Source organism: Eubalaena glacialis, chromosome X, assembly GCF_028564815.1.
Source record: "Eubalaena glacialis isolate mEubGla1 chromosome X, mEubGla1.1.hap2.+ XY, whole genome shotgun sequence".
NCBI classification, from domain to species: Eukaryota; Metazoa; Chordata; class Mammalia; order Artiodactyla; family Balaenidae; genus Eubalaena; species Eubalaena glacialis.
Genome location: NC_083736.1, coordinates 137,631,826 through 137,652,364, shown reverse-complemented (window position 1 = coordinate 137,652,364; position 20,539 = coordinate 137,631,826). Strand labels below are relative to the sequence as shown.

The 20,539-nt window shown below is 55.3% G+C and overlaps 1 protein-coding gene and 1 pseudogene across 1 annotated transcript; one reads left to right on the top strand and one right to left on the bottom strand.

Annotated features, from left to right (window-relative positions):
• The first annotated feature begins 2,592 nt into the window (after nt 1–2,592).
• LOC133081956 (sodium- and chloride-dependent creatine transporter 1-like) lies at nt 2,593–6,818 on the top strand. The gene is given in 12 exon segments (XM_061178262.1): nt 2,593–3,024; nt 3,363–3,587; nt 4,027–4,161; nt 4,253–4,356; nt 4,446–4,570; nt 5,200–5,312; nt 5,444–5,596; nt 5,661–5,763; nt 5,855–5,955; nt 6,045–6,215; nt 6,608–6,709; nt 6,711–6,818. Coding segments are annotated over 12 exon segments (1,803 nt in total). The 3' UTR covers nt 6,750–6,818.
• A 1,771-nt stretch (nt 6,819–8,589) lies between these two features.
• LOC133081955 (olfactory receptor 10K1-like) lies at nt 8,590–13,948 on the bottom strand (annotated as a pseudogene).
• Nucleotides 13,949–20,539: the final 6,591 nt, after the last annotated feature.

The following is a 20,539-nucleotide window of genomic DNA, read 5'->3' as shown; positions in this document are numbered from 1 at the left end:
TGAGCAGCAACCATGTACTGTACACCAACAGCCTTCAAAAATCAATAGAAAAGTACATTTTTACCTCAGTAATTCTACCCTTTGGAATCTACCTTGAGGACATAACCAGTCAGGCAAAGACTTACACAGAAGAATTCCACTGACTTGTTACTTATGATAGGGAAAAATGGAAACGTATTAAATGTTTAACACTTATAGTACTTCTTTTATGCAACCACGTACATGTTTTTGAAGAAATTTTAGAAAGAAAAGAAGCTCATATGTTAAATGAAAATAATTCGGGAAAAAAATTAACCATGAACTTGCAAAAATTACATTATATTATTGTTATATATAAATGCAAGTATAAAAGTAAAAATATTCCAAAAATACTGATAGTAGTTAACGCTGAATGACAGGACATAATGCATTTTAATTTTCTTCCATTTCCTAAAGTGTCTTCAATTACCTTGTACTACTAGAATATCTGAAGCCCAGAACCTTCCCTTGAAACCAAGGACAAAGCAAGAAACCATGGAGGCGCAGTACCTGAAAATATACTCAGACATGGAATAGTAGTTCAGTTTTATTTTCGGCCATAACAAACATTTCAGCATTCTCCTCCTCCAGCAACAGGGAAGCAACAGGGAAACAACAGGGCCAAGAGTGCCCAAGACCAATACAAGCAAACAATTAGGGCCCCATAATAAAGTGGCAACTAGTGTAGGAAACAACGCCCTGGGGAGGGACGCCCCGCCTGGGAAGAGACGCTAGGTTGGTCCTACGCCCCATTTCCTGGCCCGGGCTTAGTGAAAACGTGGGGCACAAAGCGCTGCATGGTCCGAACCAACAGGGAAGGCTGGTTGAGACAGGAAGTGATGGAAATTCGGAGTCGGCCAGGGTCCTCAGCACTCACTGGGCTAAAAGGAAGGGCAAAAGGAAATCAAGTTAAATGTGGTAACTGTGTGCCTAATGCTGTGCCCCCTCAGCGGGTGCCGGCTCGCGCGCGGCGCGCCCGTCTACGTCCTCAGACCTCGCCTCTGGGGGTCTCCAATTCACTCTCCGAACGAGCCCGGCCACCTGCCACCGCCCCCCACCGGGGCCCCTCGGAGAACTAACACGGCTAGGGTGCTGCCGCACGCTGCGAGCTCCTTCCACACCGCCCCTCGGTGGGGCTGGGCAGGTGGCGCCGGGGGCCGGCAGGCCCTCTCGGCCTCCACGGGCCACCGGAGGGGCACCGGGAAGGAGCCGGCGGCACCGCGGTCAAGGAACCGTCTCCCGACCTGGCCTGTGCCGCAGGCCTGCGTCCCCTCAGGCCGCTCTCACTCGTCTCGGCCCTTCCAGGTCTGCTCCCCTCCCTTCGGGTCCCTCAGGCCGTCTCCCCCCACCACCTCTCCCGGCCCCCGCCGGCCCCCGCCGCCCCTCCCCCCAGGCCAGCGCCTCCAACGGTCTTGGTGCCCCTCCCCCCACCCCTTCACATCCCCGGGCTGACCCCCTTCTCCCCCTTCCACTGCCTCCCGAAGGCGCGTCCCCCGGCCTCTCCTCAAACAAGATACAACTGGAACAGTTGGCTTCCGGGTCCTCTGCCCACGGGCCCGACAAACCCACCCAGCCCTGCGGCGGCGTGCCCACCTGGTCCCGGCGCGTCGTCTCCACCCGGTCCCGGCGCAGCGGGTTCAGCCGGTCCCGGCGCGGCGGGTACAGCCGGTCCCGGCGCGGCATGTCCACCCGGTCCCGGCGCGGCGTGTCCAGCCGGTCCCGGCGCGTCGTCTCCACCCGGTCCCGGCGCGGCGTGTCCAGCCGGTCCCGGCGCCGCGTGTCCACCCGGTCCCTGCGCGGCGTGTCCAGCCGGTCCCAGCGCGGCGTGTCCACCCGGTCCCGGCGCGACGTCTCCACCCGGTCTCAGCACGACATGTCTACCTGGGCGCGGCGCGGGGTGGCCACCGGGCCCTCGGCCGGCGCGGGCACGAGGCCACAGCAACATGCGTCTGAGCCCCTGGGGCAAAGCATCTCCGCTCGGCCCAGGAGCACCCATCAGCTGCACGTCCTGTGGATCTCCACCCTGTTCTGCGACACCTCTGGGGCCATCTGGGCCGCCTGCGCCTTCAGCACCTCCCGCCACGCGGCCGCCACCGCGGCCGCCGCCTGGGTCTGCGGCCTCCATGCTGCCTCAGACTTCGCTTCTGCCCTCCACGCCCAGCACGAGCTTCTGAGGGAACGAGGCCCCCACAGGAAGCTCCACCCCTCAGCGGGTGACGTCACTGGGGCGCCCAGAGAGCCTGCGCAAACAGGCCCCGCCGCCATTCCCCGGATGTCACGCTTGCGAGGCCTCTGGGCACGTGACTGCTTCCCAGCAAACCGGCAAACCCCAGGCAATCGCCGTGCACCTCTAAGTCTGTGGTGGTGCCAGCCGGGCCACCCTCACGTGTGACCAGCTTGCTGAGTGCAGGTCCCTGTCATCAACTTCTGGAAGGGAGCCGGGCGCCTCTGGGCCAGGCCCGGCCAGCCCTCTGGTCTCCCACACGTAGCTCAAGTCTGCATGTGTGTGCGTGTGCACGCGTGCGTGTGCGTGCAGGTGCACGCGTGCGTGTGTCGGGGCCCGGCCCTGGGGGGATGAGGCCAGGGATGCGGAGCGGGCGGTGCCTGCCCGCCTGGGGAGGGAAGCGGGGGGACTGCTGCTGGGCCCGCTGGGGACGGCGTGGGGCCGGGCCGCCAGCGGCTCCAAGGCTCCGGGGACACAGATTGCAGCGACTCCAGGCTGCAGGCTTGGCCCGGGCCGGCCAGGTGCATGGGGGAGACCGGCTGGACTCAAGGTCTGCGGCGGCGGGGGGGGCGGGGGGCGCCACCCCAGGGCCACCCCCAGTCTCCTGGCCCTTTGCTGGCACAGCCCTCATGGGCTTTCCCTCCCCCAGGAACAAAGTCTTGCGGCTCTCCGGGGGGCTGGAGGTTCCGGGGGCCCTCAGCTGGGAGGTGACCCTGTGTCTGCTGGCCTGCTGGGTGCTGGTCTACTTCTGTGTCGGGAAGGGGGTCAAGTCGACAGGAAAGGTACAGCCGGGGTGACGGCAGGGCTGGGGGCAGCACTGCCTGGGGGTGTGTGGGTGTCTGCCAGCGACCACTGCTGCAACGGGAGGAGACTGGACCAGGGCCAGAGCCCGAGGAGGGGCAGGGACTTCAGTCCGGGCCACTTGATCTCCACCCCTTGGCTGGAGAGTCCTCTCCACCCTGCACCTCCAGGCCCGGCAGCCTTCCCTCCCGAGTGGAGGGGGAGAGGCCCCGGCAGCGGCTGCCCCGTCCCTGGGGTGGGGGGCACCCCTGGCTCGCCTTCCCTCCCTTCCAGTTTCTCTCGGTTCTGGCTCTGAGTCAGTTTTTGACCGTCTGGGTAGACCTGGTCTCCGCCTGTCTCTCTCACCTGCCTGTCTGCCCTGGGGGACCCAGCGGGGAGCCTGGACACATCCCTCCCTCAGGGGCTCCCTGTCAGGCTGCGGGGACAACTGTGCGAACAGACACACAATAAGACAGCGTGCCGACGTTTGCGGGACATGGCCGGGTTTCTGGAGGGCGGGACCATTCCAGCAGGGTCCGCAGAGCAGCCGCTTGGCCCAGCTTGGGTGGGAGGCAGAGGCCGTTGCTGTCGTCTTGATCTTGCCTCTGTCTCTGGCTGGCTGAGTTCTAATCCCCGGCACCAAGGACCCCCACCTCTCTGCAGACGAGGACCTGGAGTCCGGAGGCGTGGGACCTACCCGCGGGCTGCGGCCTCACTCCCTGCCAGGGGAGGGCCCTGCCTCTCCCTCCCTGTGCAGCTGACCTGTGCTTGCCGTGGGGCTGCTGGTGCCCCAGCCAAGCACCCAGCTTCCTTTGGGAGGAGTCGGGGCTCTGATGAGTAGAAGTGGGTGCCGCTGGGTGGCCTCCCTCCTCACCACTGAGCACACCGGCCAGCAGGGGGGGGGGGGCGGGGACCGTGGCCTTCCTGGCAGCCCTGCGCAGGCCGAGGGCGCCTGAGGGGGCGGTGGGTGCCGCAGGGCCCCCCTGAGCACCCCCGCCCCCCAGGTCGTGTATTTCACCGCAACGTTCCCCTCCGTGGTCCTTGTCGTGCTGCTGGTGCGTGGGGTGCTGCTGCCCGGAGCCGTGGACGGCATCATCTACTATCTCAAGCCTGACTGGTCGAAGCTGGCGTCCCCTCAGGTGAGGCAGAGGTCGGGCGGGGGGACACGGTGCGGGAGCAGGCCAGCCTAGCGGGGCTCCTCACACCTGCTCTCCCCTCGCTCACCTCCAGGTATGGATAGATGCCGGGACCCAGATTTTCTTTTCTTACGCCATTGGCCTGGGGGCCCTCACGGCCCTGGGCAGCTACAATCGCTTCAACAACAACTGCTACAAGTAGGCACTACAGCCCTGCCACCCCTGCCCTGCCTGCCCCATGGGCAGCAGGCAGTCTCACCAGCCCACACGGTCCCCTCTGCCCCCAGGGATGCCATCATCCTCGCACTCATCAACAGCGGGACCAGCTTCTTTGCTGGCTTCGTGGTCTTCTCCATCCTGGGCTTCATGGCCACAGAGCAGGGCGTGCACATCTCCAAGGTGGCGGAATCAGGTAAAGACCCCCCAAGCCCCAGCCCGGCCTCCGGAGCAGCGGCAGCTGCTGTCATAACGTACCGTGTACACGAACGCACACAGAACGACGTTCTGAGAAATGAGAACAATTCAAACTCCATTTGTCACATCACCCTGGGCCAGGAGGCCTGGCTGAGCAGCTGCGAGGCACAGCTGTTCAGCCATCTCAGGCCAGGCCACGTGGAGCCCCGAGCCCCCATCCATCTGTATCCAGGGGCCTCGGGGTATGTCCTCACGCTTGCCTGAGTGTTGTAGAGGGAAAGGTCGGCCTTTTCTGGGTCAGTGGTGATCTGTGGCCACAGTAGCTGCTGGAACCCAGGTCCAGAAGGCTGAGCCAGACACGCCACTCTTATGGGTAGAGGTCTACCAAGGGCTCGCGGGAACCTTCCAGCCCCTGGTATGGCGCGCACGCGCACGCACACACGCACACACGCACACACACACACGAGGGCTCGAGTGGCCCGGCAGTGTCCCGACACAAGTGGAAAGGCCCTTGGCCACAGGGTGCCCTGGCATCGTCCATTACTCTGGTACTGTGGTGCAGGGTGGAGGGGGACAGGATGTGGGTGGGGGGCTCCAGGTGTCCACACCCCGCCCCTTCCCCCTCAGGGCCTGGCCTGGCTTTCATCGCCTATCCCCGGGCCGTCACGCTGATGCCTGTGGCCCCGCTCTGGGCTGCCCTGTTCTTCTTCATGCTGCTGCTGCTTGGCCTCGACAGCCAGGTTTGCAAAAGGGGGGCAGAATAGAGAGGGCTGGGAGGTGGGGGGGCGGGGGGCTGGTGCGCAGAGGGCACACTGGGCGACGGGAGATGGCAGGTGGGGGCAGGGGCACGGCCTGAGTTGCCCGGCCACAGTTTGTAGGTGTGGAAGGCTTCATCACCGGCCTGCTGGACCTCCTCCCGGCCTCCTACTACTTCCGTTTCCAAAGAGAGATCTCCGTGGCCCTCTGCTGCGCCCTCTGCTTTGTCATTGACCTCTCCATGGTGACCGACGTGAGTGGGGGCAGGGTGAGGGAGGCCCCTGGCCTCAGGCTGCCGGCTGCCACCTTCCCTGACCTGGCTCCATCCCCAGGGCGGGATGTATGTCTTCCAGCTGTTTGACTACTACTCAGCCAGCGGCACCACCCTGCTCTGGCAGGCCTTCTGGGAGTGCGTGGTGATCGCCTGGGTGTACGGTAGGTCTGGGCCGACAGGCAAGCCGGGGGCGCGGCGCGGTCATGGGTGGTGCGTCTCTAGCTCCGGCCCTCCGGCCTCACGTTACCCCAGGAGCCGACCGCTTCATGGACGACGTGGCCTGCATGATCGGGTACCGACCTTGCCCCTGGATGAAATGGTGCTGGTCTTTCTTCACCCCGCTGGTGTGCATGGTAAGGGCCGGGAGAGGCTGGGCAGGGCGAGGGACTCCAAGGGCCTGCAGTGGTGGCTGCTGGCTGAGCGCGAGGCTTCTGGCCCGCAGGGCATCTTCATCTTCAACACGGTGTACTACAAGCCGCTGGTCTACAACAACACCTACGTGTACCCATGGTGGGGCGAGGCTGTGGGCTGGGGCTTCGCGCTCTCCTCCATGCTGTGTGTGCCCCTCCACCTCCTGGGCTGCCTCCTCAAGGCCAAGGGGACTGTGGCTGAGGTCAGTTCCCCGCACCCCGTCTCCCCTCCCTCCCGTTGGGTCGAGACATGACCTCCAGAGCGCCCTGCCCCTTCTCCCACCCACCCGCCGGGACAGACCCGTTGTGCCCGGAGCCTCTGGGCCAGCTCGGAGGGGGGTGTACGGGAGGAGAGTTGGCCCTCCAGGGCCTTGCTCAGGTGGTGGCGGCGGAGGAGAGGCCTGTCCCTAGCCTCCGTTCTAGCAGCCACCCAGCCCTCCGCTGAACCCTATTTCCCTAGCGTAGGGAGCGGGGCCTGGTCAGGAGGGGCGCGGCCCCGGGCCACAAGTTGGTGGCAGGCGGCGGGAAGTGGAGAGAGGCCAGGGACAAGCAGGTGCCCCTCCCCAGGGCCTCAACGTGTCCCTCTCTCCCGCAGCGCTGGCAGCACCTGACGCAGCCCGTGTGGGGTCTCCACCACTTGGAGTACAGAGCTCAGGACTCGGACGTCAGGGGCCTGACCACCCTGACCCCAATGTCTTGAGAGCAGCAAGGTGGTGGTGGTGGAGAGCGTCATGTGACAGGTGCCCCGGCTCACATCACCAGCTCACCCTCTCGTAGCCATAGCAGCCCCTGCTCTAGCCCCCCACCCCCCCAGGGGCTTGCCTTTCCCTGCCACCTACGGGGTCTGCCGGGGGTGGGGGGAGAGGAGGAAGCACCAGAGTGCTTATAACTAAAATAACTTTTTCCATTTTTAATAAAATGCCAAAAATATCACAACCCACCAAAAATAGATGCCTCCCCCACCCCCCTTAACCAAGCTGGTGCACACGCTGCTTCCCAGGCCCTGCCGCCCGCCCTCCAGTGCCCGCTACAGTCACGTCTCACCTGACCCCACCAGGCCCTGCCTGCCTCTCTCCAGGCTCTACCCAGCACACCCTTGGGTGGCCCCTCACCCCAGGGGCAGCAGTGGCAGCTCGGGAAACGGGGGGACTGGAGAGCGGAGGGGGCAGGTGAGGGAGGGGCGGCAGACCCAAGGCGAATATTTCAGCTGGGCTAGACCCCTCTCCCCATCCCTACTCTAGAAGCTTAGAGAGCCAGCCAGCAAGGGAACCTTCAGTTCCTGAGCCAATTGCCACCAATATCAGTTGTGTGAGCTTGAGTGCATGTGTGCGTGAGTTCATAGGGTGTAGACATAGATCTCTATTTCTTAGCCAAGGTGAATACCGGGTGTAAATCGTGCCTGTGGGCAAATGAGGCTTGTATTTTGCACATTTTATAAAAACTTGAGGAGATTTCTGCTTGTATATTTCTAAGAGAAACACCCCAACGTCCCTCTCCTTGCCACGCCCCATCCCTTTCAGCCCCTCTTACACCTCTGCCCCAGCCAAGGAGTGTGAATTTATAGATCTCATTTTCATAGGCGAAACAGAAGCTTCAAGCTGTCGAGTGTGTGAGTCTGTCGTGTGGGTACGCACGTGTAGTCCCTGGCCCCAGACTGGGGTGGAGAAGTGCGTGGTGGGGACCTCAGTGGGTGTCCGCACACTCCCCGCTCTGCCCACAGGTCGGCAGGGTGAGCCGACGCAGGGCTCTGCTGGGGGATCCGGACCTGGGGCCGCTCACCCGGCATGCTCAGGCTGGCCCACACCCTGCGCCCTGGGCCGGGCGCCCCCGCGGCAGGGATCTGAGGTGGGCCTCCGTCCCCCGCCCCAGGGATCCTGCGCGCGGCTCCCACCTGCGAGCTTAAGGCTGACGCACTTTCCACGTCTCAAGTCCTCCGCGTGGCAGCTTCACTTAACCCACGTCTGTGTCACGTCCGAGCCCGAGACAGCCGAGGGGGCCCTAGAAAGGCTTCCCTCACACCCTGACGTGGGCTGGAGGGGTGGGGGGCGGGTGAGGGCGGCGGTCCAGCGGGGACACCCTTACTGTGCTCAAAAGCCGCTGCAAACATAGCAATAAAAACATGTCATTTTCCAAAGCTGGCTCCTGCTCCCCCTCTGTTTGTCAGGTGCCGGGGCTGCGGGTGGAGGCCTCCCCACCTCGAGCAGCTTCCTTGGGCAAGTATTCGCCCTGAGGGTCTCTGCACCCGGCACTGTTCTGGGAACTTGGAACGGAGCAGGGAAGGAAGCCGGCAGGAAGCCTTTTCCCCACGGAGCTGACATACTTGGGGAGCAAGGATAACGGTGTGCTAAAGAGGAGCACGCCGAGCGGGGAAGGTGGGTGAAGGGATTCGAGAGACAACAAAGGAAAGAGCTGTTAGCAGGTCAGAGTCACCCATTTCAGGAAGGACTGGATGCGGAGGATGAAGAGTGTTGTCCAGGAGGACCTCCAGGCTTGGCGTGACTGGGTCACACTGAGATGCCATCAAAGGGAAAATCCAGGCCCGACAGGGTGACAAACGAAGACCCCTGCTTTGACCTGCTAACGAGCTCCTTCCTGCGCCTTTGTATTTCCATAGACACTGTCCCACCTCAGGTCGCGCAGAGCCTCTGAGCCCTGCACTCCCTCTCGCCCTCTGACTTCATGCTGCCGGGTGCACAGGGTAGGCCCGGAGGTACAGGGGAGGTCGCAGCCCTGGACACGGTTCTGTGCTGATGCAGCCAGGAGTCTCTGGATAAATGCCTCACTCTCTTCTCCTTTGGAGGGACGGTTCTGAGGTGCAAGTGAGTGACCGGTGACTGACTGAAATGAGCTAGGAGCGGGTAAATGAGCACGGACGTATTAAGCCATTGTTACACGTTTCAGTGAAGCCTTGGGGTGCGGGGGGGAATTTGTGAAGCAACACATCCACATTTATGCTACATATTTCTATATTATATGAATTATTTGTGACGAGAAGGTATTTATGTGTTATACACACAATAAAATCAAAATGAAAATACTAGAAGAACATTTAGGTGAACTTTGATTCTTGCATGGGAAAAGCATTTGCCAAGCTTACTAACAATGGTATAATAATAACCAGTCACATTTATTGGGTGATTACGATGTTCCAGTCGCTGTGCTCAACAGTAAACAGAAATGAGCTCATTGCATCCTGAAATATACCAACATTTTCATCGTGGTTATCTTTAGTAGTGAGATGATTGATTTTTCTTTTCCGAAGTTGCCTATATTTTCTCTATTTTTGACAGCGTGGGTTACATTTGAAAGCCAAAAAAAATTCAGAAACTTATTGAGATGTTGTTTAGAAAAACTTTTAATTAGTTCCCCAGTGAACTACTTTGCCAAAGTTTTACTTATCCTGTTTAATTCATTGGAGGCCGAGCTTCCCTTCGAAAGTGCTGCTAATTGGCACCTTTTCTTGATGCAATTAGGAAGACCGTAATGATATCCCTGAGGTCCCTGAGCCTTGGGGCCCCAGCTAACCACCATGGGGCCGGTGCGGCACAGCCCTGCCTGCCTTTGTGACTTTGAGCTGTTTCCAAAAAGCAACCCTTTCTCAGTTCCACACATAATGCTTACTCTACCTGGAAAGTTATTCCTCCAGAGGACAACTGAGAGTTTGCTTTAGCAGCGTTTCATCAGTATCACACGAGGAAATATTTTGCTCTTCTACCCCTTCCAAGTACGTGTGTGTATATGCACGTGTGTCCGTAGACACAAAAACCACACACAGGCACGCGGCTATGGAGTCAGCAGGTGCTCAGCACGTCACAGCCCCTCCTCCCCGGGGCGCCAGTCCTGGCCCAAGCACTTCTGGCTGCGTTACCGGTCAAGACCTATGCATTTCTGAATCAGAGAAGACTTGTTTGGAATAGAGGAAGTATATTTTAAACATATTAAGCATAATCTGTAATGACTAAAGCTAAGAGGTGACAGGGCCCAGGCATATAAATTCAAGGAAGTCAATGGTTAAATCAACAAGGATCTCTTTGCCAGATACTCAGCGTCTTTCTTGAATTCCTGAGCTTCAAGTCAGTACAGCCACCTAAACCCAGATGTCTTGTAGGACCTGCACCAACCGGCCCCCACGCCCTCACTCTGCTTCCCCCACTTGCCAGTGCGTCCCTCTTCCTCCTTTACTGTCCTGATGACAGGCCTCTCCACAGCCTCCTGCCCTCTATTCTGTCCTCCATCTGATCGATCCCCCTAAATATCCCGAGCCACTCTCCCTAGGCCACCTTAGACCAGGGTGGCATCATCTCTTACCTGACAGATTGCTGTGCCCCTGCTCCCTGGGAACCCCTCCTCCCTGGGCAGGTCAGTGGGTTATCATCATGTCACCTAGGATCACCCCCCAGCCGCACAGACCCACGTCCTGTCCCACAGCACCCAGGAGAGGGTCTCCCTCCTCCCTGGGGCCCCCTGTGCCACCAGACTCCCACCCCACTGCCTGGGAGTGATGGAACCCCCTGTCTCTGCACCCCTGCCCACCCAGGGCCTTGTGTGTGTGCACGTCTGTGTGCGCACACGTGTGTGGGTGCGCACGTGCACAGGAACACGTGGGTTGGTGCTGTGCACACACAGCAAGGCCGTGGTGGACGGGAACCCGAGGCTGTTCTCCTGTCAGCAACATTCCCTCGCCTTAAGTGCAAACTCGACCGAGGCGGTCATTAAAAAGGGGTCGGGGACTAAGAGGCATCTGAGCTGTGCCTTAAAGGAAGAGCGAAGTTTAGATAAATGGCGAGGGTGGGAGACCAGTCAGTACCTTGACTTTCCTAACGTCTTTATTATGGACATTTCACATGTACACACAAGGAGAGAGGATAATATTTTTAAAAATCCACCTACCTTTCACCCAGCTTCAACACTTGTCAACATTTCACTAGTTTATTTTGAAAATAAGGAAGGATTTAGGGGTGAGAGTAGTGAAAATAATATTTCTTGAAGAGATAAAAGAAGAGGCACCCCTCTAAGCTTGTCCAAATAAAGGGGTGCCCGTGCACCCCTTTCGTAAGGGTATCACATGGCCCTGAAGCACAGGGCCCACGTAGGGTTGCAACGGGATGTCGTTGGCAACAAGCAGCTACTGGTTTTTTGGTCGCTGTCTCTCTGACTTTCACATCAGTTCTCTCTCCACATACACTGAAGCTAGTGATCACCCCACCTTCACTTTGATCAACCTGGAGTTGCCATCTGGGTTCCCTGCAAGGACTTCATAATGGCACCCCCTCCTGCCCCTCCAGGCTCCGACCTTTCCTAGGTCTGAGGGCACAGGCCAAAGAGCAAGTAGGGCTGGACACGAGGAAAAATTACCCACATGGTTCCTGTCCTCCAAGATCTGCCACTCCCATTGAGGGGTGCCCCTCTGGTGGCTCTGAGGGACCCTTTGTGGCAGGAGATGGGGTCATCGTCTAGGAATGATGAGGGAGGTGGTAGAAGCCATGAATTGAGGAGAGTAGGCAAGGTTGGGGTTTGGTGAGGAAGGTTTTGGGGGTTTAAACTATGAGGAAGTGTATTGTTGACTGAATACGAAGGCTAGAGGGAGGTGATCATGGTGGTGGTTGAGTTTTCCAATGAAGGGTCATCAAGGACCCAGACCCTTTCCTTCCTGATCCTTTTAAACAGCATGTGGGTGTTCCTAGGCTTGGTGGTGGGTGAACCACTCCTTCCTATGAAAGAATAGCTCGTAACCATTGTATATTTTAAAAATAATTTGTTTTATTTTAGTCTTTTAAATAAGGTGCTTAACTCCCCAGCCTAATTTGTGAGCTCTTTTGTGTCTTATGCTTTGTTGTATCCCTAGTGCTATGTGCAGTGCCTGGTACCCACAAGGTGCTCATTCATTCATTCAAGAATTATTTGCTGCTAAGTGCTATGATGCAGGGATCCATGGCATTTCGCACAGCCTGTGGGGTGGAAGTGGAGTCAGCAAACACTTTCTTGAGATCATAATGCCGGACCTGAGTCCCTGAATCACAGAGGCTCAGCAGGATATTGAAGGCTTTCATTCCATTAGCAACCAGAGTCTGAAGCTGTTCCTATGCCAGAGCTCACCGGGGATCAGCGTCCAGTGAGTGCTCATTGAACACCTGTTATGTGCCTGGTGCCGGGGTGACAGGTTAATCACAGTTCTTGCCTTCAAGGAGCCTCTAGGCCAGTCAGGGAGAGAGCAAACCACTTCAGCCCTAGGTAATGAGTGAGCACACGGGCACTCCCCAAGGCCGCCAGGAGTGAGCGGTCCTTTAACCCATCACAGGATGAGGAGGAGCCAGCTGGCCCAGAGGCTGGAAGCGGGGTAGGTCGGGAAGTGCGTCAGTGCGGAGGGTGCGCAGGAGGAGGGTGGAGCGGGTTACGGTTCCTGGGCTGGCTCTGCCTTTCCACCCTCGCCTTTACCTCATTTGGGCTTGGGAGCTAGCTCCTTGTGCTTCTAGCTCTTTGGCCGGAGAAGTGTCTGACGGTGCTCCAGATGCCGGGTGTCATCGTCCACGAAGGGGCAGGGAAACATTCACTGACACCCCAGAGCTGCTCCATCTCAGAAAGCGTTAGGGTTTGTTCCACCTGTGACGGCGGGAAAGGGGGTGGTGAGGTCCAGGCGCCCGCAGAACCACAGCACAGCCCTCAGGAGGAGGCTTGGAGTTGTGAGGGCTGCACTGAGATGACCAACTGGGCTCTTGCACGTGGACCCCCTCTTCCCCCTCCCCTTGCATTGGACCGCCGGCCTCGTCTGGTCGTGGCTCTCCAGGAGTCTCTTGAGAGCCCCCTTGACTTCCTTGTTCCTCAGACTATAGATCATAGGGTAGAGCATGGGAGTGACATTGGTGTAGATTAAGGACACAATTTTGTCCTGTTCTGGGGCATAGCATGACTTGGGGTGAATGTAGATGAATACTGCGCAGCCGTAGTGCAGAAGGGAGACCAGCAGGTGCCCAGCACAGATGGAGAAGGCCTTGCTCCTGCCCGCAGCCAAGTGGATTCTGAGGATGGCAGCGATAATGGATCAGTAGTAAGGGAATCAACAGGATGAGCAGGCAGACAGGAGCAGCACAGTGGGGATGCCACAAAAGAAATGACTGATCGGGCTTCCCTGGTGGTACAGTGGTTGAGAATCCGCCTGCCAATGCAGGGGACACGGGTTCGAGCCCTGGTCTGGGAAGATCCCACATGCCGCGGAGCGACTAGGCCCGTGAGCCACAACTACTGAGCCTGCGCGTCTGGAGCCTGTGCTGCGCAACAAGAGAGGCCGCAACAGTGAGAGGCCCGCGCACCGCGATGAAGAGTGGCCCACGCTTGCCGCAACTAGAGAAAGCCCTCACACAGAAACGAAGACCCAACACAGCCATAAATTAATTAATTAATTAATTATTTTAAAAAAAAAGAAATGATTGATCTCATGAGACTGACCAAAGGGTAAGAAGGATATCAGTGTGGTGAGGGTGAGGGAGAGCGCAAATCCGCTGACTCACGCCAGAGCCAGCATCTGCAACCACAGGGTCCTGGCGATGACGAGTGTGTAATGCAGGGGCATGCAGATGGCCACAAAGTGGTCGTAGCCATTGCAGCCAGGAGGAAACACTGCTCTGCCCAGGGCGCTGAAGAGATGCATTTGCAGGGCACAGCCCAGGAAGGGCATCCGCTGGCTCCCGGACAGGAAATTGGCCAGCATGCTGGGGACGATGACCAATATATAGCCGATTTCAATGGTGGACAGCTTGCGAAGGAAGAAATACATGGAGTCAAAGAGGGTGACGAGTGCAAGAGTCATGTGCCTTGCTAGGGTGACAAGATGCATGATTAGAAACAGTCCAGAAAGGAAGATTTGTAATTCAGCCAGGTCCCCAAAGCCCAAGATAATAAACTCAGAGCTCAAGGTGTGCTTTTTCTGCAGTGGGGCCATCCTATGTTCTCCTCTATCGAGCTCCTGGGCCGGAAAAGGCACCTTTCTAGCAATTCTCTAAGTCATGGGAGACCCTGGAGCCTTTTCCACAGATGCCCACTGTCCTCATTCTATGAGCTTTTTGAATTCTGCCTTCTGTTCAGTGAAAGTGACAGAGTGCTCGCTCTGATGGTGACGTCACTTTAGTTCACCTGTTGAGTTATTACAGAAAAGAACCGACATGAGTGAAGTTGTCTTTAACAGACCCTAACAAAAGTCCTCCTTCTGACTACATTTTGAAGAGCTGCCTCAGGGTAGGGGTTGGGGGCTGAGTGTGGTGTTACTTAGGTTTAAACAGAGACTGGGCCGGCGGGGTCATTGACGCCGTGGGGAACTCCCGTGGGATGGAAGGTCCGGCGAGTTGACCTTAAAGACACTTTGACTTTGTGCATTGGCTATGTTGTCCCTCCCTTGCCACCGCCCCTTCCCACCAAACTCCCAGGATTCCTGCAGCCTCCCCTGTTTCAGCTCCACTGAGTCGCAGGGAGACCCCGGCTTACGTGTCACCCCGCTCTAGACACCTCTTCTGAGCCCTGGGCTGAGTCAGTCGGATTGTCTCTCTGGCTACTCCAAAAGCCTGTGGGCTCCATGATGGCAAGAATGATTTCTTATTTAGGCTCTCAAACAGTGGCTGGCACATATTAGTATTATTGATGAAGATTTGTTGACTAAAAGTCTGTTGCTCGTTTCTGCATCCTCTGCAGTTAGGACAGAGTCAGACATTGAGTAGGTACCCAACACATATGCTTGAGTTAATGGTTAAGTGAAAGCAGGGAACCTTTGACGTATTGGGGATGCTGAGGTCATGATCGTCCAGGGTGGGAGGAAACAGGACAGAACTAGGACATAGTTGGCACCTTCCCAGACTGGGGGACACGCTTGCTTCTCTCTTCCCCGGTAGGACCAAAGATACAAGTAGGAAGGCTTGTGTTTAGGCTTCGATTTCTTCCTGTGCATCCCTTTCTCACAGCAGAGGAGGTGAGAAGATTGCTAAAGAGTCTAGAGATCTAACACATCAAGACTCAACAGGAGTTCAGGGCCTCGTGGAAATGGAGTTGTCACCTCAAAGACAGGAGCTCACTTAGGTACCATTTGGACCGGGGCCACTGAGACTCGAAGTGTGTTCACTGAAACCTGAAAACCCATTCTGCTGATGGTTTTGCTTGGCCCAGACGAAGTTTGTGCTTCCAGTTTTCCAGCCCCTTGCATGTTACACTGGCTATTCTTTGGGTTTTTACTGACCTAATGGGCACCTAGAGTCTCTGAGCAGCACGGGTCCCTGGAGGGCCGTTTGCCCACTCGTTACCGCAGAGCCGATGGTCACGAAGTCTTCCCCGGATGACGCCTTCCCTGCTCCCAGCCCCACCACCAGCTCCGCCCGGAAATCACGCTAACTAAGTGCCCTGCTCTGCCAGAGGTCTGAGTGAGGCCATCCTTTCCGGGTTCTCGTTTCTCTTCCTTGGACTCGGACCCTCGGCTCTGGCTTGGCCACAGCTGATCACTTCCACTCTTTTGTCCCATGACAGGGCCGCGGACATGTGGGGATTGCTTTGTTTCATTTGGGCCCTAAACCTTGAAAATACTGAAAACACAAAAATGAAAGTAAAAGCCACACATGATCCAAACGGTTAAAAAGCGAGAAATGAAAGTCAGTGTGACTTTCTCACCCTGCTCTCCCAGAGAGGATCACTCTCCGCCGGGAGGCTCACCTCCTTCCCTGCTTTGTCCGGGGCATACAAACACACACACCTCACGCACACGTGCACACTCACACGTATGGACGTACACACACATACACACTCCCACACGTGTACACAGAAACAAGCATGCACACACCTTACACACGCAAGCACAAACACGATCACATGTACGCACACATACACATGTGCACACATGTATGGACACACACAGTACCCACCTGCACGCATACATTAACACACACCTGCACACATATATACACATTCCCACACTCACATGTGTATATATATATAAACATTCACCACAGTCACACATTAAAAAAGCTGAAATGGGATCATATTACACAAACTTACTGCCCTTAGTGTTTTCACCTAATAATGTGCCCGGGAGAGGTTTTCAGTCAGCACATAACTTGTTTACTTCAATCTTTTTTTTTTTTTTTGACATCTTTATTGGAGTATAATTGCTTTACAATGGTGTGTTAGTTTCTGCTTTATCACAAAGGGAATCACTTCAATCCTTTAACTGCCGCATTCTACAGTATGGATGCACTATAATGTAATTAAGTATAATTAAATAATACAACAAACACACGATAACAGATAAAATCTATAAGCAAAAGTAAATAAAACATAATTAAAATAACTGAGACTTTAATCAGTCTTTCATTACTTCGGCGTTGCAGTGGTTTCTATTTGTTTCTTACCACAGGCCATGGTCCAAAGCATAGCCCCGAGTGGAGCGCGGAGCAGCAGCCCCGTGTGAGTACGGCTTGTGCACCCTTCCTGCTCTTTTCTTGCGTCCCTGGAACAGCCCCGGAGAAGAGATCTGGTTTCGTTACCTGGGAGGCACAGATCAGCGCGTGAAGCGGAAAACCGGGGAGAAGCCCGAGCAGGAGGAACAGGTCATGTTCAGGGAAGCGGCGGCAGCGCCGAGTGGCCTGGACCCGGCGGCACAGCTTCCCGCAGCCCGGCCGCTGGATTTCCCGCCTGTCCGGACCACGGGGAGCGAGCCCTCGGAAGCACTGCCTGATGGCTGGAAGGAAGGGAGTGTCCTTACAGGAGCTGCTACGTTCTGTCATTTACGGAAGCCCTAGAGGAGAGGTGGGGAAGGAGGCCGTCCCTGTGGTCCACCCCACCGAGCGGAGGCCCTTCCCTAGGTCACACAGCTGAACCCAAGCCCAAACTCAATTACTCAGGTTTTCCTTGCCAAAAAAAGTACAGTCTAGATCTTGACAATGTTGTTTAACTCCGATCTGCTGAAATTGCGGGCCCACTGTGCCGTCACCAGTACGTGAATGGGCCTCAGGCTGATTTTAGAGGCAGAAAATGCACAGGTTTGCTTGGGTTTGAGTCAAGCCATCAGGCCTTGCTAGAGAGGAGTGCACAGTGGGCAGTGGAGCCCGAGATTGGTGAGCTTTTAAGCCCCCCAACCCCCAAAGCTGAGAGTCTACAAGAGGACTTAATCAGGGCCATCGGGGATTCCATTTTTAATCTGCAAAATCTGAGTCATCAAAGTAGCTTCGTTGAACGAAGTGGGGACTAAGGGTTATGGAAGCTTGAGAAAGCTACTGCTCAGTTGACCCAGGCTTTTGTGTAATACTTTCATCCCCCCGGTCCTGGTCTAGGTGTAGCCCAGTGTGCAACCTGCACTGTGCTCTGCACCCTCGTAAAGCAGGACCCCAGCGACGCCTCGCCTACATTCGTGAAGCCAGCCTTACCCCTGCAGCCCCTCTGGGCCTTCCTTCTGTTCACTTCCCCGGCCCACAGGCTTGCTCAGAAAAGCCTCCTTTCCACCACCGTCCTTGGGAGGATACCCCTGCCCGGGCAAAAGCCTCGGAGGGCTTGCTCGGTGCTGGCCTGCAGGTGGCAGTGGGACAAGGCCTGCCCCGCAGCATTTTGCCACACTCTGCAACCGGAAACAGGACCCCCAAGAGCCCTCTGGGTACTTAGAATTACACACAATTCCCCTTGAATCATTCCAGTCGTTTCTGCCTCTAATCGTGACCCCAGAGGGGCTCCCAACAGTCCAAGGTGGGCCTACGGCACTTTTCCACCTTCCTCTCCCTCCTCCCTGGCCTGTTTCTCCTCTCGGCCCCAGTTTCTAATACAAAAGCTCTTCTGCCGTCTAATGGAGAGAAACACCGTGGAACTCTCCAGCGTCGATGAGTGACCTGATGCGGCGGCAGCGCGGGGCTGAGGATGTGCCGTCTTCCTCCAGCTAGTGTGCATGTCCACCTTAGTGCCAGCATTACCGGCACGTGGGGTCCGAAGGGAGGGATGGCAAGTAAGAGGTTTTAAACATAAATTCAACACTTTGAAAGAAAGGCACCTCCAAAGGGCCCTAGGTAACTGGGGCTGCCGCCTCTACAAATTCCTAGACGTTCTGAGGCAGCTACCGCATGACCCACAATCACAGGCTCTCCGTGCCCCCCTCTGCGTAGACATCATAGGTTCTGAGACGATCTTGGCCAACACAGCACCAACCCCTGGGAACATCATTGTGCTGCGACTGTAGGGCCTGGGGTAGATACTTGTGTGCATCTTATTAACTCTTTGTATTCTTTAAATGGGTGAGTTGGCACAGAAATAACTTAATTTCTGAGGCCCTGAATGAACCGTCTAGACCCTCTGACTCTGAGCAGAGAGGAGGTTGGAGAAAGTGATTTGGACTTCAATTTCTTTCAACTGTAACTCACAAGATCGTAAGATTTTTAGGCTTTTCTCTAATGTCTTTGAACATCAGCTTGCAAGGAGAACTTTGAACTTTATTGTCTCCCCAGGAAATCCATCATGGGTTTGTATCAGGGGTATCTTGTGTGTTAAACTTTCATCATTAGAAGAGTATCTTGTGGTTGTCATTTGATCTTCTGGCAGAACCTCTGATGAAGTATGTTAGGCATTGGTGGCTGGAAATACTAGGAGGCAAAAATAGAATAAGGAGTAAATTTTCCCCACGGGTACACCATGGACTTAACTAAGCTAAGCCCGATGGGTTAAGAGGTGCAAAAATCTATGAAACGTCCCAGTGTTCATTGCAGTACTATTTACAATAACCAGGTAATGGAAGCAACCTAAATGCCCATCGACAGATGAATGGATAAAGATGTGGTACATAGATACAATGGAATATTACTGAGCCATAAAAAGGAATGAAACTGGGTCATTTGTAGAGACGTGGCTGGACCTAGAGACTGTCATACAGAGTGAAGTAAGTCAGAAAGAGAAAAACAAATATCGTATGTTAACACATATATGTGGAACCTACAATAATGGTACAGATGAACCGGTTTGCAGGGCAGAAATCGAGACACAGATGTAGAGAACAAACGTGTGGACACCAAGGGGGGAAAGCGGGGGAGGGCGTGGTGGTGGTGGTGTGAAGAATTGGGAGATTGGGATTGACATGTATACACTAATATGTATAAAATAGATAACTAATAAGAGCTTGCTATATTAAAAAAAAATCTATGAAACGTTGGCTGTGTGTCTCCCCTGGTTTCCTCGAGGAAGGAGATGCCACATGGAGATGCAGTGAAATACACTGTTGGTGAGCAGCGTCCAGAGGTCCACGTTTCCTCACCAGGGGGAATTTGTCAGAGGTTCTCAGTGTGCAGTATTTGGTCTCTTTCTCCTTCCCTTTCCACTCCCTCCAATGGGTTGTTCTGAGTCTAACTGTGTGGGGTATAGGGAATTAGCTGTATTCACAAACCAGCCTTTACCAGTGTAGAGGCTTTGCTTCCCCATCTGCTGGGACTTTTCTTGTATTTCTCAAGTGGTTCAGAACTCTGGCAGGGAAGAGGTATGCTATTTATTGGCCCTTCTTCACTCCCCCAAATTCTCAACTTCAGTGCTAATATTTGTATTTAAATTTCTTAGAAATTGTGCTGCCAAGGATGCAGGCATGCAGTCCTGAGTGGGGAGCCTCAGAAATCCCTCCGTTTCTCGGGGAGGGAACTCCGCTCCCGCTTCCTCACCTTACGGGCAGTGGGTCGGGACACTAGGCCTCTTCATGGAACCATGTGCTTGTATTCAGTTAGGACGTGACGAAGCAATCTGGTTGATTGTTTTTCCCTTAACGGTCTCTTCATGGTTGTTTTTATTTACTGAGGTATAGTTGATGTACAGTATTATGTAAGTTTCAGGTGCACAACATAGTGATTCGCAGTTTTTAAAGGTTATAATCCATTTATAGTTATTATAAAATATTGGCTATATTGCCTGTACTGTACAATATATCATTGTAGCTTATTTATTTTGTACATAGTAGTTTGTACCTCTTAACCTTAGTGACAGATTGATGGGTTCTCTTTATTTTCCTGCCTTGTATTTTGGCAACCACAAAGAGTTCCATAGTTGAAATTACCTGCAGGTAGGTAAGTATTGGACTTCTAGGACCACCAGGCACCCCATGCCCCTGATTTCCTTCCATCTGCTTCCTTCCCTCGGGGGATAAGCGTCCACAGACCTTGGAGCCGGGATGGGTTGGTCTCAGCCAACCCGGATTTTGGAGTTTGTGGGAATACCTTGTCACCTAGTTTTGTTGTGGATGTTACCCTGGGTTTTTGGTTTTGCTATCGTTTCCTGTATCTCTTTCTCTTTCTTTTTCGGGGCTGGGAGTGTGGATGAGGATTGTGAAGATTCAAAAATGATGTTACCACCTCTGCTGCCACCTTCCCAGAATCGAGAAACTGTATTACTTCTGGGTCAGAATAATTAATAAAGATATCTTAACATCGATACAACAAAACACAGAAAAATCAGACGTTCTGGGCAAATCGTGACTTGACATGGATCTAAGTCCTCTGTCCATATTTCTCCTAAAACGACAAATAATGGGGGGCCGAGGGGCGCA